The sequence below is a fragment of the Argentina silus genome, assembly GCF_951799395.1.
Source record: "Argentina silus genome assembly, chromosome: Y".
In the NCBI taxonomy this organism is placed as follows: domain Eukaryota; kingdom Metazoa; phylum Chordata; class Actinopteri; order Argentiniformes; family Argentinidae; genus Argentina; species Argentina silus.
The window spans coordinates 35,236,984-35,258,144 of NC_139654.1; the positions used below are offsets into that span (position 1 = coordinate 35,236,984).

At 43.9% G+C, this 21,161-nt stretch overlaps 1 protein-coding gene across 2 annotated transcripts in view; it reads right to left on the minus strand.

Moving 5' to 3' along the window:
• LOC310824226 (tyrosine-protein kinase BAZ1B-like) overlaps positions 1-21,161 on the minus strand; it is a 40,301-nt gene that overhangs the window by 16,463 nt on the left and 2,677 nt on the right. The window contains exons 2-14 of one of the 2 annotated variants that reach the window (XM_083697055.1): positions 20,665-20,781; positions 18,148-18,292; positions 16,197-16,389; positions 9,412-9,533; positions 9,110-9,307; positions 8,834-9,013; positions 7,048-8,536; positions 5,587-5,725; positions 3,698-3,834; positions 3,490-3,598; positions 3,297-3,395; positions 3,015-3,192; positions 832-1,017 (exon numbers count right to left, since the gene is read on the minus strand). In XM_083697055.1, the coding sequence (XP_083553181.1) occupies positions 832-1,017; positions 3,015-3,192; positions 3,297-3,395; positions 3,490-3,598; positions 3,698-3,834; positions 5,587-5,725; positions 7,048-8,536; positions 8,834-9,013; positions 9,110-9,307; positions 9,412-9,533; positions 16,197-16,389; positions 18,148-18,292; positions 20,665-20,781 (3,292 nt within the window). Of the gene's footprint in view, positions 1-831; positions 1,018-3,014; positions 3,193-3,296; positions 3,396-3,489; positions 3,599-3,697; positions 3,835-5,586; positions 5,726-7,047; positions 8,564-8,833; positions 9,014-9,109; positions 9,308-9,411; positions 9,534-16,196; positions 16,390-18,147; positions 18,293-20,664; positions 20,782-21,161 lie in introns of both variants that reach the window. The other variant, XM_083697054.1, reaches the window with a different exon arrangement.

The window sequence follows — 21,161 nt, forward strand, 5'->3', positions numbered from 1 at the left end:
ATCCTGTGCGGCGAACATCACAGCGACAGCACACTCCTGTAGATTGTTCCTCTACAACATCAGAAGGATACGTCCATTCCTCACCAGAGAAGCAGCACAACCCTTGGTCCAGACACTTGTATCTGTCGCCTTGAGTACTGCAACGCACTCTTGGCCGAGCTCCCCGCCTCCACCATCAGACCTCTGCAGCTCATCCAAAATGCTGCCGCCCATCTGGTGTTCAATCTCCCCAAATTCTCCCATGTCACCCCCCTCCTTCGCACCCTTCACTGGCTCCCGGTAGCAGCTTGCATCAGATTCAAGATCCTGGTGCTCGTCTACCGGGCGGCAAAGGGAACAGCCCCTCCCTACTTGCAAGCAATGGTCAGCCCCCAAACCGCTGCCCGATCACTCCACTCTTCCACCTCGGCTGGCCGCCTGGCTCCGCCACCTCTACGTGGATGCAGTAGTCGTGCTACTCGGTCATGGCTTTTCACTGTCCTGGCGCCCCGCTGGTGGAACAAGCTTCCCACTGCTGTCAGGACTGCAGAGTCACTACCCATCTTCCTCTGTAGATTGAACCCATCTCTTCAGGCTACATCTTAACTGTCCCTCCTAAAGACCTCTACATCCCCACTACAGTTTCTCTACTGTAAATTAATAATAATAAAAAATCTTCCTTCTTCTAGCATTGTGACAGCCAACGGCCCCTGGTCCAAGCATAAATTACTTTTTCTTATGATGACTGATGCATAGATGATTCACTTACTTCGACAAATGTATTTGTTGTAAGTCTCTTTGGATAAAGGCGTCTGCTTAATGCCAAAAGTGTAAATGTAAGCCCACTCTCACCCTGGCCTCCTCTGCCAGCTTCTTCTCCTCATCCACCTCCTCTGTCTTGCTGCTCTCCTCCCCCCCTTGCTTCTTTTTCTTCTTCTGTTTGGGGGCCATGAAGCCCTGCAGAAACTTCTTGATCACACAGCTCTGGATGGTGATGATGCACTCTCCGAAATCCTTGAGGTTGTCCAGATCACGCACCTGAGTATGGACATAAACAGACAGGAGTCAGGGTCTGCTCTGGAGGATGTGTAAGACACAAATAGAAAAGATGTAGGTACAGACAGATTGAGACTGACTGTATAATTGAGATTATACTCGGGCGGTAACCTGAACAAGAAATTGCTTGGTCGAGTCAAAATTGCCAGTTCAAACCAATAGTCGACTAAGTGTCCCAAAATTATGACAGGCTATTAATTATTTAAATATAATAAATATACTTTTTGGCCATCAGAAAATGCATGGTTTCACTTTAAGTACTGATCAAGAATTAGTTAACGTTCTACTATACTACAGAGGAATCAAATGTATGATGAGCATTTAAAATATCAATTTATTCATGAAGATAACTGCAGAGGACAAGGCGGTGGTAGTGGCTGTGTCGGAACAAGCCAGTTTGCATTTTGCTTTTTTTGGATCGTACATGCTCGAAATGTTGCCATACTACAAAGCCTGAATGCGAGGGCACCATGCAAATGCGCATGGGTATGCACAATAGGTGTCTTTTGATAGGGAAGCGGAGGTGGATAAGGACACTGTCGTTGGTTCGTGTAGACAGCCCTGCTTACACTGTAGCCTTATGATGAAGTTCTTTATCGAGGCCTACATGCTGACAAATAGGCCATTTTCATTCATGATGTCCACCTCGCCTCTTGACCTGAGCTGAACAGAATCACCTATGTAAAATGGGGTTGCCTAATCAGTGATGGACAAGTGCACAGCCCTCAAGTAAATCTGCGCAGGGCTCAAAATGTACTTTTCCGCTTGGTACTAACTTGGTACGAACTAGAACATTTAAGAGCACCACAACATTTTTTAGGAGCAGTCCCTCAAAACAGGGGTTTGTTTAAACAACACTGCAGATGGGTGTAGTAGGCCTGCTTGATATGAGGGGTGAGTAATATTAATGACAGCAGAATTACAGAGAAGCAAAGTGGATTTTAATGGAATTCTAATCGCTAATGATACAACCTAAATTTGTGGACATACTGTATGGGCTGCGCTATTGGTTACCCATATAATTTGTGTGCATGTAAACCCGCACTAACCTGGTTGCCCGCCTGGACGCATCATCTCTCAAACATGTTACTTACCCCCCTTCGAATTGGACAGATTTTGGCCGTTTTACATCGATGCCTTATGAAGTCCAGGCATAAGCCCTATATTGTGATTGTCGTCGGCAGTGGCAACATTTCGAAAACAGTTTGTCGTAGATGAGAAGTTGTGCAAAGCATCTTGTCAAAAAGTAATACTTTCAAAAGTATAGGCTACCGAAAACAAATAGTTTGCTTACAAAGGTAATTGAAAATAGCCTGTGTGCGCTCCGCAGTAATTTCGCTGCTATTAAAACTTTTGCTTGGTGCAAAAATATTCAAGGGACAGAATACACACTGGGGGAGCGATAAACAAACTTGTGAGTTTCTGCCGCTCTCCGCTGTCTCTCAGTCAATCTAAAAGGGCCGTTTTCGAAAACTTCAGGTTTGAGACATTTAACAAGGAGGCGATGTCATGTCAAAGAGCACTTCTGCATGCAATTTTCTGATGGTCGCAGTCGCACTTGTGCTCCCAAATAAAAATTCCAGGTTGTACTGCCAAATTCTTGGGCACAAATGCGACCATTTTGTTCGCAATTTAGAGCTCTGGCTGGGCGGCAGAGAGGTTGTGAAATGCGCTTGAGAGCGGGAATCCGAGTGTGCGAGAACAAAAAGAAAATACACTGATACCCGACTGTGTTATTGGGGGGCAATATTCAGTTATCATAAAGAGTTTGTTGCATTATTCATACTTTTCAAAATATGTATTAGATTTTTTCATGACAAAGTAATATTCCTGTGGTTAAAAATGTTGTTTTTCCTTTTCCCGCCCTGCCACGATTCAACCAAACATTTTTCCGACCAAAGATCTACTGACCGACCAATCGACTATTCGGGGGAAGCCCTACTGTATACATAAACAATGTACAAACAACGATTGCTGACCTTTTCCTCAAACTCTGTGGTATTGTCCAGGTAGCCAAGCCCGCCCTTCTGGAGGCGGGATCCCACCTCCATGATGTCAGTGCGCAGGTATTTGAGCAGCTCTTGGTGGCCATCACAGGGCTTCAGCCGTGGGTTCCCCTTCCGGGCCAGATAAATCGAGTGTAGTATGTCCTGGTACCTGTGCAACACCCAACAAAATAATAAGTCAAAATTCATGCGTCACTGGACACCGATTACAGCACTCTTTGACTGTGAGTGAGTGTGTGAAGCATATCTCCTTACCTGACCTGCAGCTTGGTCTTAAGTTCACTCTCTCTCACCCCCTGTGGATGGAGGTTCCCCACCAGCTCCTCCAGATCCCGAGGAGCATCGCACACAAACCTGAAACACAAAAGGTGTTTTCTAAGCATGTACAATGTTGCATACAACAACTGGAACAAGGGTTTTGAATCTCGTTCTGAATTAGGTTTCTTACCAAAGGTTTTGTCCCCGTTTGGGAACAGTGGTCTCTATACAGATATCTGCTGGCGCCCCCTGCTGTGCTCTCTCACCATCTACACTGCCTTCCTCCTCCTTTTCACCTTCTGCACAATGAGCACCAAAACAGCCATTTGTCTAACATATTTAATGCTACAAGTGAAAGGTTTGTGCAAGGTGTCAGATGTGATTGACAGTAAACTCACCCTCAGTCTCCTGCATCACCTCCTCATCCTCAACTATTGCTTTCCCAGGGGGCAGTGCGTAATTGTAGTCAATGCTTCCGTGCACCCAGCCCTTCTCAATGTACAGACCAGGCACTACGTCAGAAAATAGCCAGTACCTGCCATAAACAAACACGGGTTGTAGGGTCAAAAATGGTCATATAAACCACAGAGGTACAATTCCCACATACATGGTACAACTGTGTGTTTATAAATATACAGTGGGGGAAATAATTATTTGATCCCCTGCTGATTTTGTTAGTTTGCCCGATTACAAATAAATGAGCAGTCTATAATTTTTATGGTACTTTTAGTTTAACAAATAGACAGAATATCAACAAAGAAGTCCAGAAAAAACACATTATATAAAGTTATAAATTAATTTGCATTTGATCGAAGGAAATAAGCATTTGATCCCCTACAAACCAGCAAGAATTCTGGCTCATACAGACCGGTTATATGCCCATGAGGCACACAGATTAGTCCTGTCACTTTAGGAAAAGTACTCCTAATCTCTGCTTGTTATGGGTATAAGACACCTGTCAATAGAATCAATCTCTTCCATTCCAACCTCTCCACCACCATGGGCAAGACCAAAGAACATTCAAAGGACATCAGGGTAAGTTGTAGACCTGCACAAGGCTGGAATGGGCTACAAGACCATCAGCAAGAAGATTGGTGAAAAGGAGACAACTGTTGGTGCAATTATTAGAAAATGGAAGAAATACAAAATAACCATCAATCGCCCTCGGCCTGGAGCTCCATGCAAGATCTTGCCTCGTGGGGTAAGGATGATCATGAGAAGGGTGAGGGATCAGCCCAGAACTACACGGGAGGAGCTTGGTAATGATCAAGGCAGCTGGGACCACAGTCACCAAGAAAACCATTGGTAACACACTATACCGTAACGGATTGAAATCCTGCAGTGCCCGCAAGGTCCCCCTGCTCAAGAAGGCACATGTACAGGCCCATCTGAAGTTTGCCAATAAACACCTAAATGATTCAGAGAAGGCTTGGGAGAAGGTGATGTGGTCAGATGAGACCAAAATTGAACTCTTTGGCATGAATTCGACTCTTCGTGTTTGGAGGGAGAGAAATGCTGAATGCTACAATCCCAAGAACACCATCCCCACCGTCAAACACGGAGGTGGAAACATTATGCTTTGGGGTTGTTTCTCTGCTAAGGGTACAGGACGACTTCACTGCATTGAGGGGCCAATGGACGGGGCCATGTACCATAAGATCTTGGACAAGAACCTCCTTCCCTCAGCCAGAGCACTGAGGATGGGTCGTCGATGGGTCTTCCAGCATGACAATGACCCAAAACATACAGCCAAGGCAACAAAGGAGTGGCTCAAGAAGAAGCACACTAAGGTCATGGAGTGGCCTAGCTAGTCTCCAGACCTTAATCCTATCGAAAATTTGTGGAGGGAGCTGAAGCTTCGAGTTGCCAAGCAAAAGCCTTGAAACCTTCAGGATTTGGAAAGGATCAAAATCCCTCCTGAGATGTGTGCAAACCTGGTGACCAACTACAAGAAACGTCTGACTTCTGTGCTTGCCAGCAAGGGTTTCTCCACCAAGTACTAAGTCATGTTTTGCTTGGGGATCAAATACTTATTTCCTTCGATCAAATGCAAATGAATTTATAACTTTATATAATGTGTTTTTTCTGGACTTCTTTGTTGATATTCTGTCTCTATTTGTTCAAATAAAAGTACCATAAAAATTATAGACCACTCATTTCTTTGTAATCGGGCAAACTAACAAAATCAGCAGGGGATCAAATAATTATTTCCCCCACTGTACACCGCAACACCATAACCTCCTCTGGGCCATGGAGGTGATTCTCTTTATGGGACGGGAGTTCTGACCTGTTGTGGTTCCTATCTGTTCCAAGTGGGATTCTCCGCAGGACAAGTTTGGCTTTGGTGATGCCGTCCTGAAATGCCCTCTCTGCAGACGCTTTCTGCTTCCGGACACGCTGCTCCTCTGCCTCCTTCTCCATGCGCTCTGAGGGGGGATAAGACATCTCATTGTGAGTCAATGACACTAAAGCTTGGAGCATACTTAACTTTCTATCCCCTGTGATCGCATTGGAGGCTGCATATATATTGTATGCCTTGTCCTGTGACGCCATGTCTTTTAATGAAACAATGCTGCAAAACATTAATTATCTTATCTGTTGGTTTGGTATGAGTTTCTTTACATCGATTTCCAGAAATGAGCCAGATCTTGCTGTTGTTGCCCATTCTGTATGTTTGTAAGCGTTGATGCCGTATCAATAGCGTTCCATAAGAAGGCTTCATGCAGGGGAGTTAGTTATGCTAACAACTCAATTGATACCCTTGGTCAGGTGCAGGCGAAGAGAGCATGACAGAGCAAAAGCACATTGGCAAATGGAATGTTTTTAGTTTTTTTTTTTTCAGAGCCTTTAAAAACAACAATAGAAGGGTGTGTGTGTGTGTGACACACACTCTTATATGTACACTCCCCGAACACTTTATTAGGAACACTAATACTGGGTAGGGCCTCCCTTTGCTCTCAAAACAGCCTCAATTCTTCATGGCATTGATTCCACAAGATGTTGGAAACATTCCTTTGAGATTCTGGTCCATGATGACATGATTGCATCACGCACTTCCTGCAGATTTTTCAGGTGCACTTTCAAGCTGTGAATCTCCCATTCTACCACATCCCAAAGGTATTCTATTGGATTCAGATCCAGTGACTGGGAAGGCCACCGAAGAACACTGAACTCAATGTCATGTTCATGAAACTAGTTTGAGACGACTTTTGCTTTGTGACATGGTGCATTATCATGCTGGAAGTAGCCATTAGAAGATGGGTAAATTGTGGCCATGAAGGGATGCACATGGTCAGCAACAATACTCAAATAGGCTGTGGCATTCAAGTGATGATTGATTGGTATTAAAGAAAACATCCCCCACACCATTACACCTCCACCATGAGAAGGTGTACAGATGTTCCTAATAAAGTGCCCAGTGAGTGTATATAGCCTGAAAGAAAATAACATTAAAACATTTAATTGAACAGGTTCTGCTGCTGTGCATCTCTCATTGACTGGGGCAGAGGGAGAGAGAGCAGTAAGCACGCTGCGACCCATCACACACAGCCACGCAAGATTGTATCTCCATTTTTAAAATTAAAACACAGCTCTGTGTTTTACAACAACAAACACAAGCCCAGCCCAATTCAATTGAGAAAATCAGTCCCGACCCGGCCTCAGCTTTGGCTGAAAATCCAGACTCTAACCTAAACTGTCTCATTCAGAATATTTTATTCATGACCACCTTGCCTACAAGTCTACTTACGCTTGTTCTGTCTGTCCTGCTCCTCCTTCTCCTTCTTGGCCTGGACGGACATGAGCCTCCTGCTCTTCACTGTCCTGATCATGTCCTCAGGCTCTGGCTCAGCAGGGGTCGGCTCAGATTTCACCTTCTTGTCCTCCTTTTTTGCGCTCCCCTCTTTCTTCCTCTCTGCCTTCGACGAGGATGTGTCCCCCCCCCCTTTCATCTGAATCTGTTCTTTGCGGCGCTGCTTCTCTGCCCTCTTGCGGTCATTAACCTCCTTGAGTGTTGCGAGGCGTTCCTTCCACAGCTCGGCCGAGCGCTGCTGCATGGCGTACACGTGGTCCTCCACAGAGTAGGTCATGAGGATGCGGTGGCAGAGTGCTACCAGCAGGCTAATCTTCTCCTGCGGGGTCAGCTCAAACACTTCCACGGCCTCCAGCCTCTCCAGGAACTCGCTGGTTACCACATCTTCAAAGCCCCCCAGGGCCCAGTCTTCCGAGCCCTGGCCGCTCTCCTCGCCGTGGGTGTCGCACGGCCGCAGGCACAGCCTCACCAGCTCTGACACAGACTGCAGTGTGAGAGGGATCTCAGACAGGGGCATGTCCAGCTCACTGTAGCCCTCAGCCAGCTCGTCCTGGAGCAGCGTTTGCAGCAGGACCACCAGCACACGGTTCAGGTAGAGGAACCCTGCCTTCTCTCCTGCAAGGGCCTCCATGAGAGCCATGGCTGTAATGGGGTACTGGTCGTCAGGCATCAACAGCCCTGCATAGCAGTTGAGGAAGTCTGCCACCATGGCAACGTCACCAAACAGGGCATTAGGCAGCCCCTCTGGCATGTCCACCAGTTTATAGGTGGGCAGGCTCTTGCCCTCCATCTCAGTGTCCTCATATCGTCGTTGCTGCTCCCGGCGCACAAGCATCTCCTTCTCACGCCGCTCCTTGGCCTTCTCTCTGAGCTTCTCCTTAATCTCCTCACGTTTCTTGAGCATCACATCCTGCTTCTCCTCTTCGCTCATGGCAGCCCAGCGCTTCTTGTGCTCCAGCAGTTCCCAGCGTTTCTGCACCAGGTACCTCAGCTCCTCAGGCAGCCTGCCACGGTCGTCTGGGGAGAGAGCCTTGGCTGCCTTGGAGATAAGTGAGGACATGGCATTCTTTTTGTCCTCTTTGGCCTTATTCTCTTTGTAGTAGCGCAGAAGATGGAGGGCCATGGGGTGCAGGAGCCTCCCCATTTTGGGCTTCCCTGGTCCAGAGCTGCGGACTCTCTTCTTTGGGCTACCTGCAGGGGTGTTCTTGGCCAAGTCCAGCAGCGTCATTTGCTTCATCTTGGGCTTCATGGCTCCGCCTCTCTCATCCTTTTTGGATGCCTTTTGACTATTGAGGTTTTGGTCCCCGCTCTTACTGCCCTTTTTGCCGTTGTTGGATTTTTTGTCGCCTGGCTTCTTACTTGATTTTGGAGTGGAAAGGGGAGAGACTCCACCCTCCTCTTTCTTGGGGGTTCCAGAATTCTTTACCTTCAGGGGTGAGCCGTTCATTTTCATCTTGAAAAGACAGCAATTCATGAACATTTGATTAATTCTTAATGAACTGACACGCTTGCATTTAACAACCACAGGATCCCACATTCTCTCTCATTCATTTTATCGAGTGAGCAATGGTCAAATAAAAAAAAGGCAATCTAGAAGGGATAGTTTTAGGGAAGTTCTTGACAGCTGTTCTGTTCAATGTGAACACATTTTCTGTATAAAACCACTTAGTCAGCACAAAATGTGTGAATGAGACTACATTAGAATGCGCATAATGAAGCAAACCTGCATGTGGCCCCAGATTGTAGGGCTCAGGGGCATGTTGAGAGAGTCCTTTTTCTTAATCTCTCCAGTCTCATTCTCTGGCTCCTCTCTTGGAGTGTCAGAGGTTTTCAGTTTTTTGGTGGGTTTGCCTTCTGGCAAGCTCAGGCTCTTGCGCTTGGTTGAAGGGTTTTCAACTAAAAACTATTAAGTAAACAACTATAATGAGTCACGCATTCAACATTACAGTGTATTAGTTTGAGAAGAAACACCCCCCCAAAAAAATTACCATGAGGTTACCTTGTGTGGATCCAGGAGGAAGTTGTTGAATTTGCTAGGCAGGTTGAACTTTTTCACCAGTTCATCCTCCACCACCCAGGGGGCGCTCTCTCCTGTCCCCAGCCGTAGTGCATAATGTCTGATGAAATAGCGCATGATCTCCTTGGTTGGAGGGCGCTCTGTCCGAAAGAGGCTCTCTGTAGGGACGTCACTGATGACCTTTGAGTGAAAGGCAGAGTTCAAAAAGACACCAGCTGAATAAAACTAACACAAATTATGACCAGAGGAGTAATTCACATCTTAAAGCAGTTGAGGACACCAACCGTATCCTCGTTGACCAGCTTCACTTCATATCTGTGTGGTATGAATTTTGGCATCACCCATCTCTTCTTTTCTTCCTTCATACTCGTTGGGAGTTTCCTGGGAGAGCGACGTGCCCGGTCAACTGTTAAGAAAAAAAGTAGAAAATCATACTAAATGAAAATCTCTGCTACATATTTTTTTCCCCTCTCTCTCTCTCTCTCATTTAATTAATTAATATATATATATGTATATGAGTGGAGGAAATACCGTAATTTCCGGACTATTAAGCGCACCTGAATATAAGCCGCACCCACTGAATTTTAAAAAAATAATTATTTTGAACATAAATAAGCCGCACGTCTATAAGCCGCAGGTGCCTACCGGTACATTGAAACAAATGAACTTTACACAGGCTTTAACAAAACACGGCTTGTAACAAATAAAAAATTAGCGGTAAACAGTAGCCTATCAAGAAAGTCATTGGTCACTATCTTCCTCCTCCTGTGCACTGAAACCACTGAAGTCATCTCCTTCGGTGTCGGAGTTGAATAGCCTCAGAATTGCTTCATCCGATGTTGGATCGTTTTCATTGCCGCTCTCGTCACTTTCATCCGGAGGCAAATTCCCCGCTGAGCTCATGCTGCCCTCTTCAACACGCAGCAGTCCAGCCTTTCGAAACCCGTTGATAGTGGATTTTAGGGTGACAATTTTGTCAAAATGACTACCGTAATCAGAATGATGGGAAGTTTGAGCGCGCTCGATTTAATCTAAACAGTTACATTGTTTCACCTTAACCCGTTCGGCAGTTTCATTGGTCTAATGAAAGCTTCATTATGCTTTGGGGTTGTTTCTCTGCTAAGGGTACAGGACGACTTCACTGCATTGAGGGGCCAATGGACGGGGCCATGTACCATAAGATCTTGGACGAGAACCTCCTTCCCTCAGCCAGAGCACTGAGGATGGGTTGTGGATGGGTCTTCCAGCATGACAATGACCCAAAACATACAGCCAAGGCAACAAAGGAGTGGCTCAAGACGAAGGACACTAAGGTCATGGAGTGGCCTAGCTAGTCTCCAGACCTTAATCCTATCGAAAATTTGTGGAGGGAGCTGAAGCTTCGAGTTGCCAAGCAAAAGCCTTGAAACCTTCAGGATTTGGAGAGGATCTGTAAAGAGGAGTGGACCAAAATCCCTCCTGAGATGTGTGCAAACCTGGTGACCAACTATAAGAAACATCTGACTTCTGTGCTTGCCAGCAAGGGTTTCTCCACCAAGTACTAAGTCATGTTTTGCTTGGGGATCAAATATTTATTTCCTTCGATCAAATGCAAATGAATTTATAACTTTATATAATGTGTTTTTTCTGGACTTCTTTGTTGATATTCTGTCTCTATTTGTTCAAATAAAAGTACCATAAAAATTATATACCGCTCATTTCTTTGTAATCGGGCAAACTAACAAAATCAGCAGGGGATCAAATAATTATTTCCCCCACTGTATGCATGCATGTGTATACACACACACAAAACACAACACTTTATTAGGAACACTATACTAATACTGGGTAGGGCCTCCCTTTGCTCTCAAAACAGCCTCAATTCTTTGTGGCATTGATTCCACAAGATGTTGGAAACATTCCTTTGAGATTCTGGTCCATGATGACATGATTGCATCACGCAATTCCTGCAGATTTTTCAGGTGCACTTTCAAGCTGTGAATCTCCCGTTCCACCACATCCCAAAGGTGTTCTCTATTGGATTCAGATCCGGGAAGGCCACTGAAGAACAGTGAACTCATTGTCCTGTTCATGAAACCAGTTTGAGATGACTTTTGCTTTGTGACATGGCGCATTATCATGCACCTGGTCAGCAACAGTACTCAAATAGGCTGTGGCATTCAAGCGATGATAAAATGGTATTAACAGGCCCAAAGTGTGCCAAGAAAACATTCACCACCTCCACCATGAGAAGGTGTACAGGTGTTCCTAATAAAGTGTTAAGTGAGTGTATGTATTAATGCAGTGGTTCTCAACCGGTGCGGACACTCTCCCGGGGGTGCGCGAGTAGGCTACAGGATGGGAGGGGAAAAAAATAAAAACACAAAAAAATCACGGACTCACTGGCTATTAGTAGACCTACAAAGGAGATGCAACAGATTCCCCCCCATGTCGAAATGCAAGTGGTTGGACTATTATAACACACAAACAAATCAACCACACAGTTTCATTTCAAATCTACCAATACAGGGGGTAGTATTTTGAGCCTGTGACGCAACGTCACGTAAGTGCTACTATATAAGCGTCCGCACACGCGTCGTAGCTCCATTCACTCTAGTCTAGTCTCTTGCCAAGTTCGCTTGTTCCAGCTCTCGCTAGTCTCTGTTATCAATCTCGATATCGATTTACTTAGGCCTATACTTCAAAACCCAAACAGTCTTTTTAAAGACTAACCCCACAAACAGTCTTTTTAAAGATTATCCCCATCTCAGCCCTAGCCAGTCATTTTTTAACTGCTAGGCGTGCACTTAGCTAACTAACTAGCAACTTTTTCACCGTGTTGCAACACAACTATACGACCCACACACACTCACTCACAAAGGACTACAATTGTTAAGTCTTAAAAAAAATAAAGCATAAATTCATATCAGAGGTCTGGTGCCAATTCCCAATTCTAGCAATAGCCTAGTAATGATAATAGGCCTACTGATGATGATAATGATGATAATAATAACAACAACAACAACAAAGCATGTAACCTCATAATTATATAGCAATAGCCTAGTAATGATAATAGGCCTACCACTACTCATAATAATAATAATGCCTGCAAGCTCACATTAGAAGTCTGGTGCTACTGCCAATTATAACAATAGCCTAGTAATGATAATAGGCCTACCTACCGCTACTGATGATAATAATAATAATAATAATAATAATAATAATAGTGTGGGCCTAACAATAATAGCCTAGGGCTATCTATCTATCTATGCAAGGTGGTGTAGTGGGGGTGGCGCCAGAGTAAGGGGGGGCCCCAACTGCAATGAACCAGGTTTGGGGGGGCCCAGCTTGCAAAAGGTTGAGAACCCCTGTATTAATGTATGTGTATGTACACTACGTAATCCAAAAGTATGTGGAAACCCCTTCTAATTAGTGGGTTCTGCTATTTCAGCCACACCCATTGCCAACAGATGCATAAAAGCAAAAATCTCCATAGACAAACTTTGGCAGTAAAATGGGTCATACTGAAGAGCTCAGTGACTTTCAACATGGCACTGTCATAGGATGCCACCTTTCCAACAAGTCAGTTCGTAAAATTTCTGCCCTGGTAGAGCTTCTCCAGTCAACTGTGAAGTAAAGTTTGGTGGAGGAGGAATAATGGTCTGGGGCTGTTTTTTATGGTTTGGGAAAGGCCCCTTAGTTCCACTGAAGGGAAATGTTAATACTACAGCATACAATGACATTCTAGAGAAATGTATGCTTCCAACTTTGTGGCAGTTTGGAGAAGGCCCTTTCCTGTTTCAGCATGACAATGCCCCAGTGCAGAAAGCGAGGTCCATCACGACATGGTTTGCCGAGTTTGGTGTGGAAGAACTTGACTGGCCTGCACAGAGCCCTGACCTCAACCCCATCGAACACCTTTAGGATGAATTGGAACGCCAACTGCGAGCCAGGCCTTCTTACCCAACCTCACTAATGCTCTTGTGGCTGAATGGGAGCGATTCCCCACAGCCATGTTCCAAAATCTAGTAGAAAGCCTTCCCAGACGAGTGGAGGCTGTTATAGCAGCACAGGGGGGTACAACTCCATATTAATGCCCATGGTTTTGGAATGAGACATTCAACAAGCACATGTGGTGTCCACATACAGTGCCTATAGAAAGTCATCATACCCCTTTGAAATAGTTACTATATTTGTCGTACAGCCTGAGATCAAAACCCATTAAAAAAATGTTTAGCCATACAACATCAAACTAATGAAAAAAAGGTGACAGTTCTGAAAATTGATAAATTAAAAACAAGAATAACTAGGTTGGAAAAGTCATCAGTCCCCTGATTTAATACTTTGTAGAGCCACCTTTTGCTGCAATTACAGCCAATCAATCTGTTTGGATATGTCTCTACTAGCTTTGCACACCTAGATTGGAGAATATTTGCACATTCTTCCATGCAGAATTGTTCGAGTTCAGTCAAATTCCGTGGTGAGCGGCGATGGACTGCTCTCTTCAAGTCCTTCCACAGATTTTCTATCGGATTTAAGTCAGGGCTCTGACTTGGCCACTCAAGGACATTCACCTTTCTATCCTTAAGCCACTGCGTTGTTCTTTTGGCGGTATGTTTAGGATAGTTGTCATGTTGGAAGGTGAATGACCTGCCCATCTTCAGCTGTCTAGCAGAGGGACGCAGGTTGTCCTCAAGAATTTGGGTGTACTTGGCAGCATCCATTTTCCCTTCAATCCTGACCAATTGCCCAGTCCTCGCTGAAGAGAAACATCCCCACAACATAATGTTGCCACCACCATGCTTCACAGTAGGTATGGTGTGTTTTGGGTGGGGTGGTGTGCTGTGTTTGGTTTTCGCCAAACATAGCGCTTGGAGTTCAGTCCAAAAAGTTCAATCTTAGTCTCGTCTGACCATAAAACCTTTTCCCACATGGCAACAGAATCTTCCAGGTGTGTTTTTGCATAACACAAACGAGACTGAGTGTGGCACTTTTTCAGAAAAGCCTTCTTTCTTGCTACCCTGCCATACAGGCCAGCTGTGTGTAAAGCTTGTGAGATTGTTGTCACATGCACAGACAGACCAGTCCCAGCCATAAAGACTTGTAAGTCCTTCAAAGTTGCCTTTGGCCTCTTGGTAGCTTCTCTGATCAATGTCCTCCTGGCTCGGTCATCCAGTTTGGACAGACGGCCTGATACAGGCAAGGTGTTGGTGGTGCCATACGCCTTCCACTTCTTAATGATGCTCTGAACGGTACTCAGAGGGAAAGCTAAAGCCTTCGAAATCTTTTTGTAGCCTTCACCTAACTTGTGCCTTCCGACAACTTTATCCCGGAGGCCTTTTGAAAGTACTTTTCCAACCATGGTGAATTCTTTGCAGAACCATGCACTTCTAGTAGTGGAATCCTCAAGAAGCAGCTGGTTTTATTCTGAAGTAATCAAAACCACTACAACTGATGTCAGGTGGGGGGCAATTAGCCTGGGGTTTGATCTGGAAGTTGATTGGTTGCACCTGAGCAAGTTTATAATGGTATACTCTAAGGGGCTGATCACTTAACCAAACCAGGTATTTCACTAATTAATTCTTAATAATTGTCCAGAATTTAAAATATATATATATATTTTCACTTTGATGATGAGGGTTATAATGTGTACATACAGCTCAAAAAAGTCAGATTTGATTTATTTTAATTTCCAGGGTGTAATGTGACAAAAGGTAAATATTTCACAGGGTATGATGACTTTCTATAGGCACTGTACTTTTGGCGATGTAGTTATTTGATGTATTGTACATATTGGTTTCACCATTCAGAAATACACTTTATGCATTGTCCCCCTATTTCAGGGTACACAAAAGTGATGGGACAGACTCATCAAATGTCCAAAATAAGCATGCATGTTTAGTATTTGGTCGACCATCCTTTGCATGCAATAACTGCCTGAAGTCTGCGACCCATTGACCCCACCAGACGCTGGGTATATTCCTTGGTGATGCTCTGTCAGGTCTGTACTGCATCCATCTTCAGTTGTTTGTTTTGAGGTATTTCTGCCTAAAATATTCAGGAAATTAAATGCATGATCAATTGCATTAAAATCATTTCAATCTGAAGATTGACTTGGCCAGTCAAGAACTTTCCAAATGTTGGTCCTGAAAAACTCAGATGAGGTGGTATGTTGTGGCTATTTCCACACTTCACTCTTGCCATCATGTTCGTCTCATCTGTCCACAATAACTTTTTCCATAACTCTGCAGGATCCTTTAGGTACTTTTTAGCAAACCATAAGGTGGCCATCCTGTTTTTGTGGCCAACTTGTGGTTTGTACCTTGCAGTGTAGCCTCTGTTGTTCTGCTGGTAAAGTCGTCTGCGGATGGTAGTTTCTGACACATTCATGCCTACCTCCTGGAGAGTGTTCCTGACCTGTGGGACAGCAGTTTTGGGGGTTTTCTTTATCATGGTGAGCATTCTTCGGTCATGCACTGTTGAGGTCTTCCTTGGCCTACCAGGCGATTTGCGATTTCTGAGCTCACCAGTGCTTTCTTTCCTTTTAATGATGTTCCAAACTGTTGATTTTGGTAGGTATAATGTTTTTGATATCAGCCTCATAATGGCTTCCCTGATTTTCATTGACATGTACTTGGTCTTCATCTTGACAGACACCAATAGCATACTCCAACGGCAAACACAAAGCCTAGAATCAATACTAGACATTGAGAGCCATCTTATGCCTGCAAATATGATGTGACGGAACACACCTAACGAACCAGAGACACCCGTCAAGTCAATTGTCATAACTTCTGGGTACCCTGAAATAGGGGGACTATGCATAAAAAGTAGTCATTTTGAAATGGTGAAACCAATATGTACAGAAATACCATCAAATTAAATCTGAGAATCTCTTCTGTAACCTTATAGTTATTTGACTTAAAATCCAAACCTTTGGAGTGTAGAGCCAAAAGAAGAAAAAATGCCCCATTACTTATGCAGAGCACTGTATGAAGCTTCATGTGATGTAGATAACCTCCAACAAAATGTACAAGTCAAATGTTTTTCTCAGTAGCCACAGCATGAACCGGAGGTTCTTTGTACTCACTGATATGGTCCCTCCTGCTCTCCTCCTCCCTGGGCAGTTGTTCCTTCTTCTGGTTCTCCTGGCTGGCATTCTCCTTGTCACTCGAGGGAGAGTCACAGGCCCCCTCCAGTTTCTTCTCTGCCGTCTCCCCCTCTGGGTTATCAAGAGGAAGCCCCTTCACAATCCTTACCCGCAAACTTGTCTCCTTACCCACCTGAAACCAAAACAGATTGAAAATAAGTTAAAATGTTGTCCCCCCACAAATGATGTAGGGCCCCTCCTTGTGTGAATTGGAGACAATTATAACGTTCGACTGAAAAGTTACCGGAACGTGTAGTGCTTATTTGATTAATTATTAGTCTTGCTTCGTACAGCTTTGCGTTTATTTGAAGGCAGTCTACGGATTTGAGGTAGGTGAAAAGTTACCGGAGCTTGTAGTGTTTATTTGATTACAGGATTTGACAGTATTATTGGAAGTCAATTGGCCAACAGGTGCGGTCTGAAAAGGGTTGTAAATTCTCCTCTTTGCACCTTATGACGTTTTTAATGATAACAACCCATCACTTTAGCCATGATGGGAGAGACATCAATTCTACCCCATGTTCTTCAAATGACCCTTCCCCCGATGGGCCAAATAACTGATGTCTCTGAAGTTTTTCAAGCCCTCAGGAATGTGTTGATGTTGTGGTGTCATATAAAAATAAGGTATAGGATGAGGTCTCATTGGTTCTACTTGCAAACAGCTCTTAATTTAAATACTATGGTTGAAGCCGGCTATAAAAACAAAAGTAAAGCACAGATTCTTTCTCTTTCTATTATTTACCATGAGGGTACAATGTAACATTTCTCTATGATGTACACCCACCAAACACTTTATTAGGAACACCTGTACACCTTCTCATGGTGAAGGTGGTGTAATGGTGTGGGGAATGTTTGCTTGGCACACTTTGGGCCTGTTAATACCAACCAATTATCGCTTGAATGCCACAGCCTATTTGAGTATTGTTGCTGACCATGTGCATCCCTTCATGGCCACAATTTACCCATCTTCTAATGGCTACTTCCAGCATGATAATGAACCATGTTACAAAGCAAAAGTCGTCTCAAACTGGTTTCATGAACATGACAATGAGTTCAGTGTTCTTCGGTGGCCTTTCCAGTCACCGGATCTGAATCCAATAGAACACCTTTGGGATGTGGTAGAACGGGAGATTCACAGCTTGAAAGTGCACCTGAAAAATCTGCAGGAATTGCGTGATGCAATCATGTCATCATGGACCAGAATCTCAAAGAAATGTTTCCAACATCTTGTGGAATCAATGCCACAAAGAATTGAGGCTGTTTTGAGAGCAAAGGGAGGCCCTACCCAGAATTAGTATAGTGTTCCTCATAAAGTGCTCAGTGAGTGTATGTGCCTTGTAGTAATTGTATAAGTTTACAGTATTATTAAAGTCTCATTTGATTAATTCATTCATTCTAAACGTGACCATTCTTGCACTAATTGGCACAAACTCAACAATTCTTAGCACAGTGTTTGTCTAATTAAATTACTTTGAGTCAGATTAATAATTAAGATATGCTTTGCCATTAACAGTACATCGCCAAATTTCCTTAGCAACCATCCATAGTCACTGCCATCCTACAAGGCCCTACAGCCGCACCGTCATGAGATGAATCGGCGTCACCTCGAAACTCCTAACAACAGATCTCTATGGCAAGACACATTATTCATCCAAGTTTCGTCAAAATTGTCCAAGTGGTGTCGGAGATAAAGCATGACATATTAACAGACAGAAAACGACCCATAGTCCCCTCCCCGATTTCATCATGGGAGACAAAAAAACATTTTAAAAGAATTGAGCATCGGATTGCAGTAATTCTATGTAGTCTATTCTCTATCTCTGCCATTTATTCATGACTACCTAGCTACCACTTCATATCAAAACATTGGCAGCATTAACATTAAACTCACCAGAAAGTCACACTCTTCATCGACAGCATACTTGGTAAGAATCTCTACCCAGGCCTGGTCCACCAGCTTGTCCAGAGAAACTGTGTTGTGGTGGACGATCTCCAGGACAGGCTTCTCGAACCATAGTGGGTACTCTTCCTGAAGCCTGAATATAAGATGTGGGAGCATTTCACACATCAGCTTTTTAAACACTCAACTAATACTGAGGTTTATAGGAAATAACCCTTATGTATGTATTGGTGTATGTTCTTTCAAAACATTTCTACATACAAATGTATGCAACAGTCAAGCAACACAACATCCCACCACTGAAACAAAAGACGCCTATCATACAGCCTCAAGCAGCCATCAAGTAAAATTGGACATTAGTAAAAGCCGATCCTGCCTGCGCTGTTGGCTGTCATTTGCTGCTCTGTTCAGTCATACAGTGCCTATAGAAAGTCATCATACCCTGTGAAATCTTTACCTTTTGTCACATTACACCTTGGAAATTAAAATAAATCAAATCTAACTTTTTTGAGCTGTATGTACACATTATAACCCTCATCATCAAAGTGAAAATAAAAACAAATTAAATTCTGGACAATTATTAAAAATGAATTAGTGAAATACCTGGTTTGGTTGAAAGATCAGCCCCTTAGAGTATACCATTATAAACTTGCTCAGGTGCAATCAATCAACTTCCAGATCAAACACCAGGCTAATTGCCCCCCACCTGACATCAGTTGTAGTGGTTTTGATTACTTCAGAATAAAACCAGCTGTTTCTTGAGGATTCCACTACTAGAAGTGCATGGTTGTGCAAAGAATCCACCATGGTTGGAAAAGTACTTTCAAAAGGCCTCCGGGATAAAGTTGTAGAAAGGCACAAGTTAGGTGAAGGCTACAAAAAGATTTTGAAGGCTTTAGCTTTCCCTCTGAGTACCGTTCAGAGCATCATTAAGAAGTGGAAGACGTATGGCACCACCAACACCTTGCCTGTATCAGGCCGTCTGTCCAAACTGGATGACCGAGCCAGGAGGACATTGATCAGAGAAGCTACCAAGAGGCCAAAGGCAACTTTGAAGCACTTACAAGTCTTTATGGCTGGGACTGGTCTGTCTGTGCATGTGACAACAATCTCACAAGCTTTACACAAAGCTGGCCTGTATGGCAGGGTAGCAAGAAAGAAGCCTTTTCTGAAAAAGTGCCACACTCAGTCTCGTTTGTGTTATGCAAAAACACACCTGCAAGATTCTGTTGCCATGTGGGAAAAGGTTTTATGGTCAGACGAGACTAAGATTGAACTTTTTGGACTGAACTCCAAGCGCTATGTTTGGCGAAAACCAAACACAGCACACCACCCAAAACACACCATACCTACTGTGAAGCATGGTGGTGGCAACATTATGTTGTGGGGATGTTTCTCTTCAGCGGGGACTGGGTAATTGGTCAGGATTGAAAGGAAAATGGATGCTGCCAAGTACACCCAAATTCTTGAGTACAACCTGCGTCCCTCTGCTAGACAGCTGAAGATGGGCAGGTCATTCACCTTCCAACATGACAACGATCCTAAACATACCGCCAAAAGAACAACGCAGTGGCTTAAGGATAGAAAGGTGAATTGTCCTTGAGTGGCCAAGTCAGAGCCCTGACTTAAATCCGATAGAAAATCTGTGGATGGACTTGAAGAGAGCAGTCCATCGCCGCTCACCACGGAATTTGACTGAAGTTGAACAATTCTGCAAGGAAGAATGGGCAAATATTCTCCAATCTAGGTGTGCAAAGCTAGTAGGGACATATCCAAACAGATTGATGGCTGTAATTGCAGCAAAAGGTGGCTCTACAAAGTATTAAATCAGGGGACTGATGACTTTTCCGACCCTGTTTATTCTTGTTTTTCATAAATTTTCAGAACTGTTGCCTTTTTTTCATTAGTTTGATGTTGTATGGCTAAATTTGTACATTTTTAATGGGTTTTGATTTCAGGCTGTACGACAAATATAGTAACTCTCTCAAAGGGGTATGATGACTTTCTATAGGCACTGTATATACACACTTAGCTTGCTTAGCCTCCCTCTTTCTGGCAATGCACAGTGTAGCTAACAAGAAAACAATGTACTAAAATATACCAAACAAGGGTGCACAGACTTTTTTTTGGGTCATTCTGTTGATAAAATAAAAACGTATTCTCTCCAGTCCACACTACATTCAAGGATACAACCATACACCCTGGAAATAGAATGGAAGGAGGGACACTGGATGTCCAATAATGACACGGCTGCGAATCACGTGACCTTCACAGGGAGACAGTGTCGACAGAGGAGCTGAGGTGATCTTTTAGGCTTCTGAATGTAGGTTTTTTTTTTATTTCTTATGAAGCAGAGTCCTTCATGAGACGTTATATGAATTACCAAGTGTGACTAAGGCAGACACCTTGGTTACTCACAGGTTAGATAATGAAGAACACGCACCAAAAATTGACGTGGGTGCAGACTGACTGATAAATGCAAGAAAATAATAACATCTCTATCCTCACAGTTCAGTGACTTCTTCCTCCTCTTCCCAGGCTTCCTTATGTGTGAGCTGGTTGCTGCCGGTGCTCTTGCATGTCCAGATGCGTTCACTGTACTTCTGCAGGCGTGCCTCGTACTCTCTGTAGCCATTTCATCAGGACAACAATATCCAAAAACTATTTGAATAGAAACATTCACTCACTCGACTCAGTGCGCCAGGCTGCAACAAAAGCCCGCTCATTCATAATTAATGGAGCAATGAAGCAATTGAACTCAATAATTAAAAAGGCCAGGCACGAGGAACGTCCCACTCCAAGCATACATTTGGATCATTTTATGACACAGCCAAGTTGCATAGTAATACCCAGAAACACTGTGCTCCAGCAAAACAAAATATGACAGTTATATGATCTGGGTACTAAGTGTAGTCCTGGTATTCTGCCAACAACAACTGTAAACGTGTAACCATCTGAATTCACCTGCCTGAAGCATTTTGCCTCCAGTCTTTTGCAGGTATGTT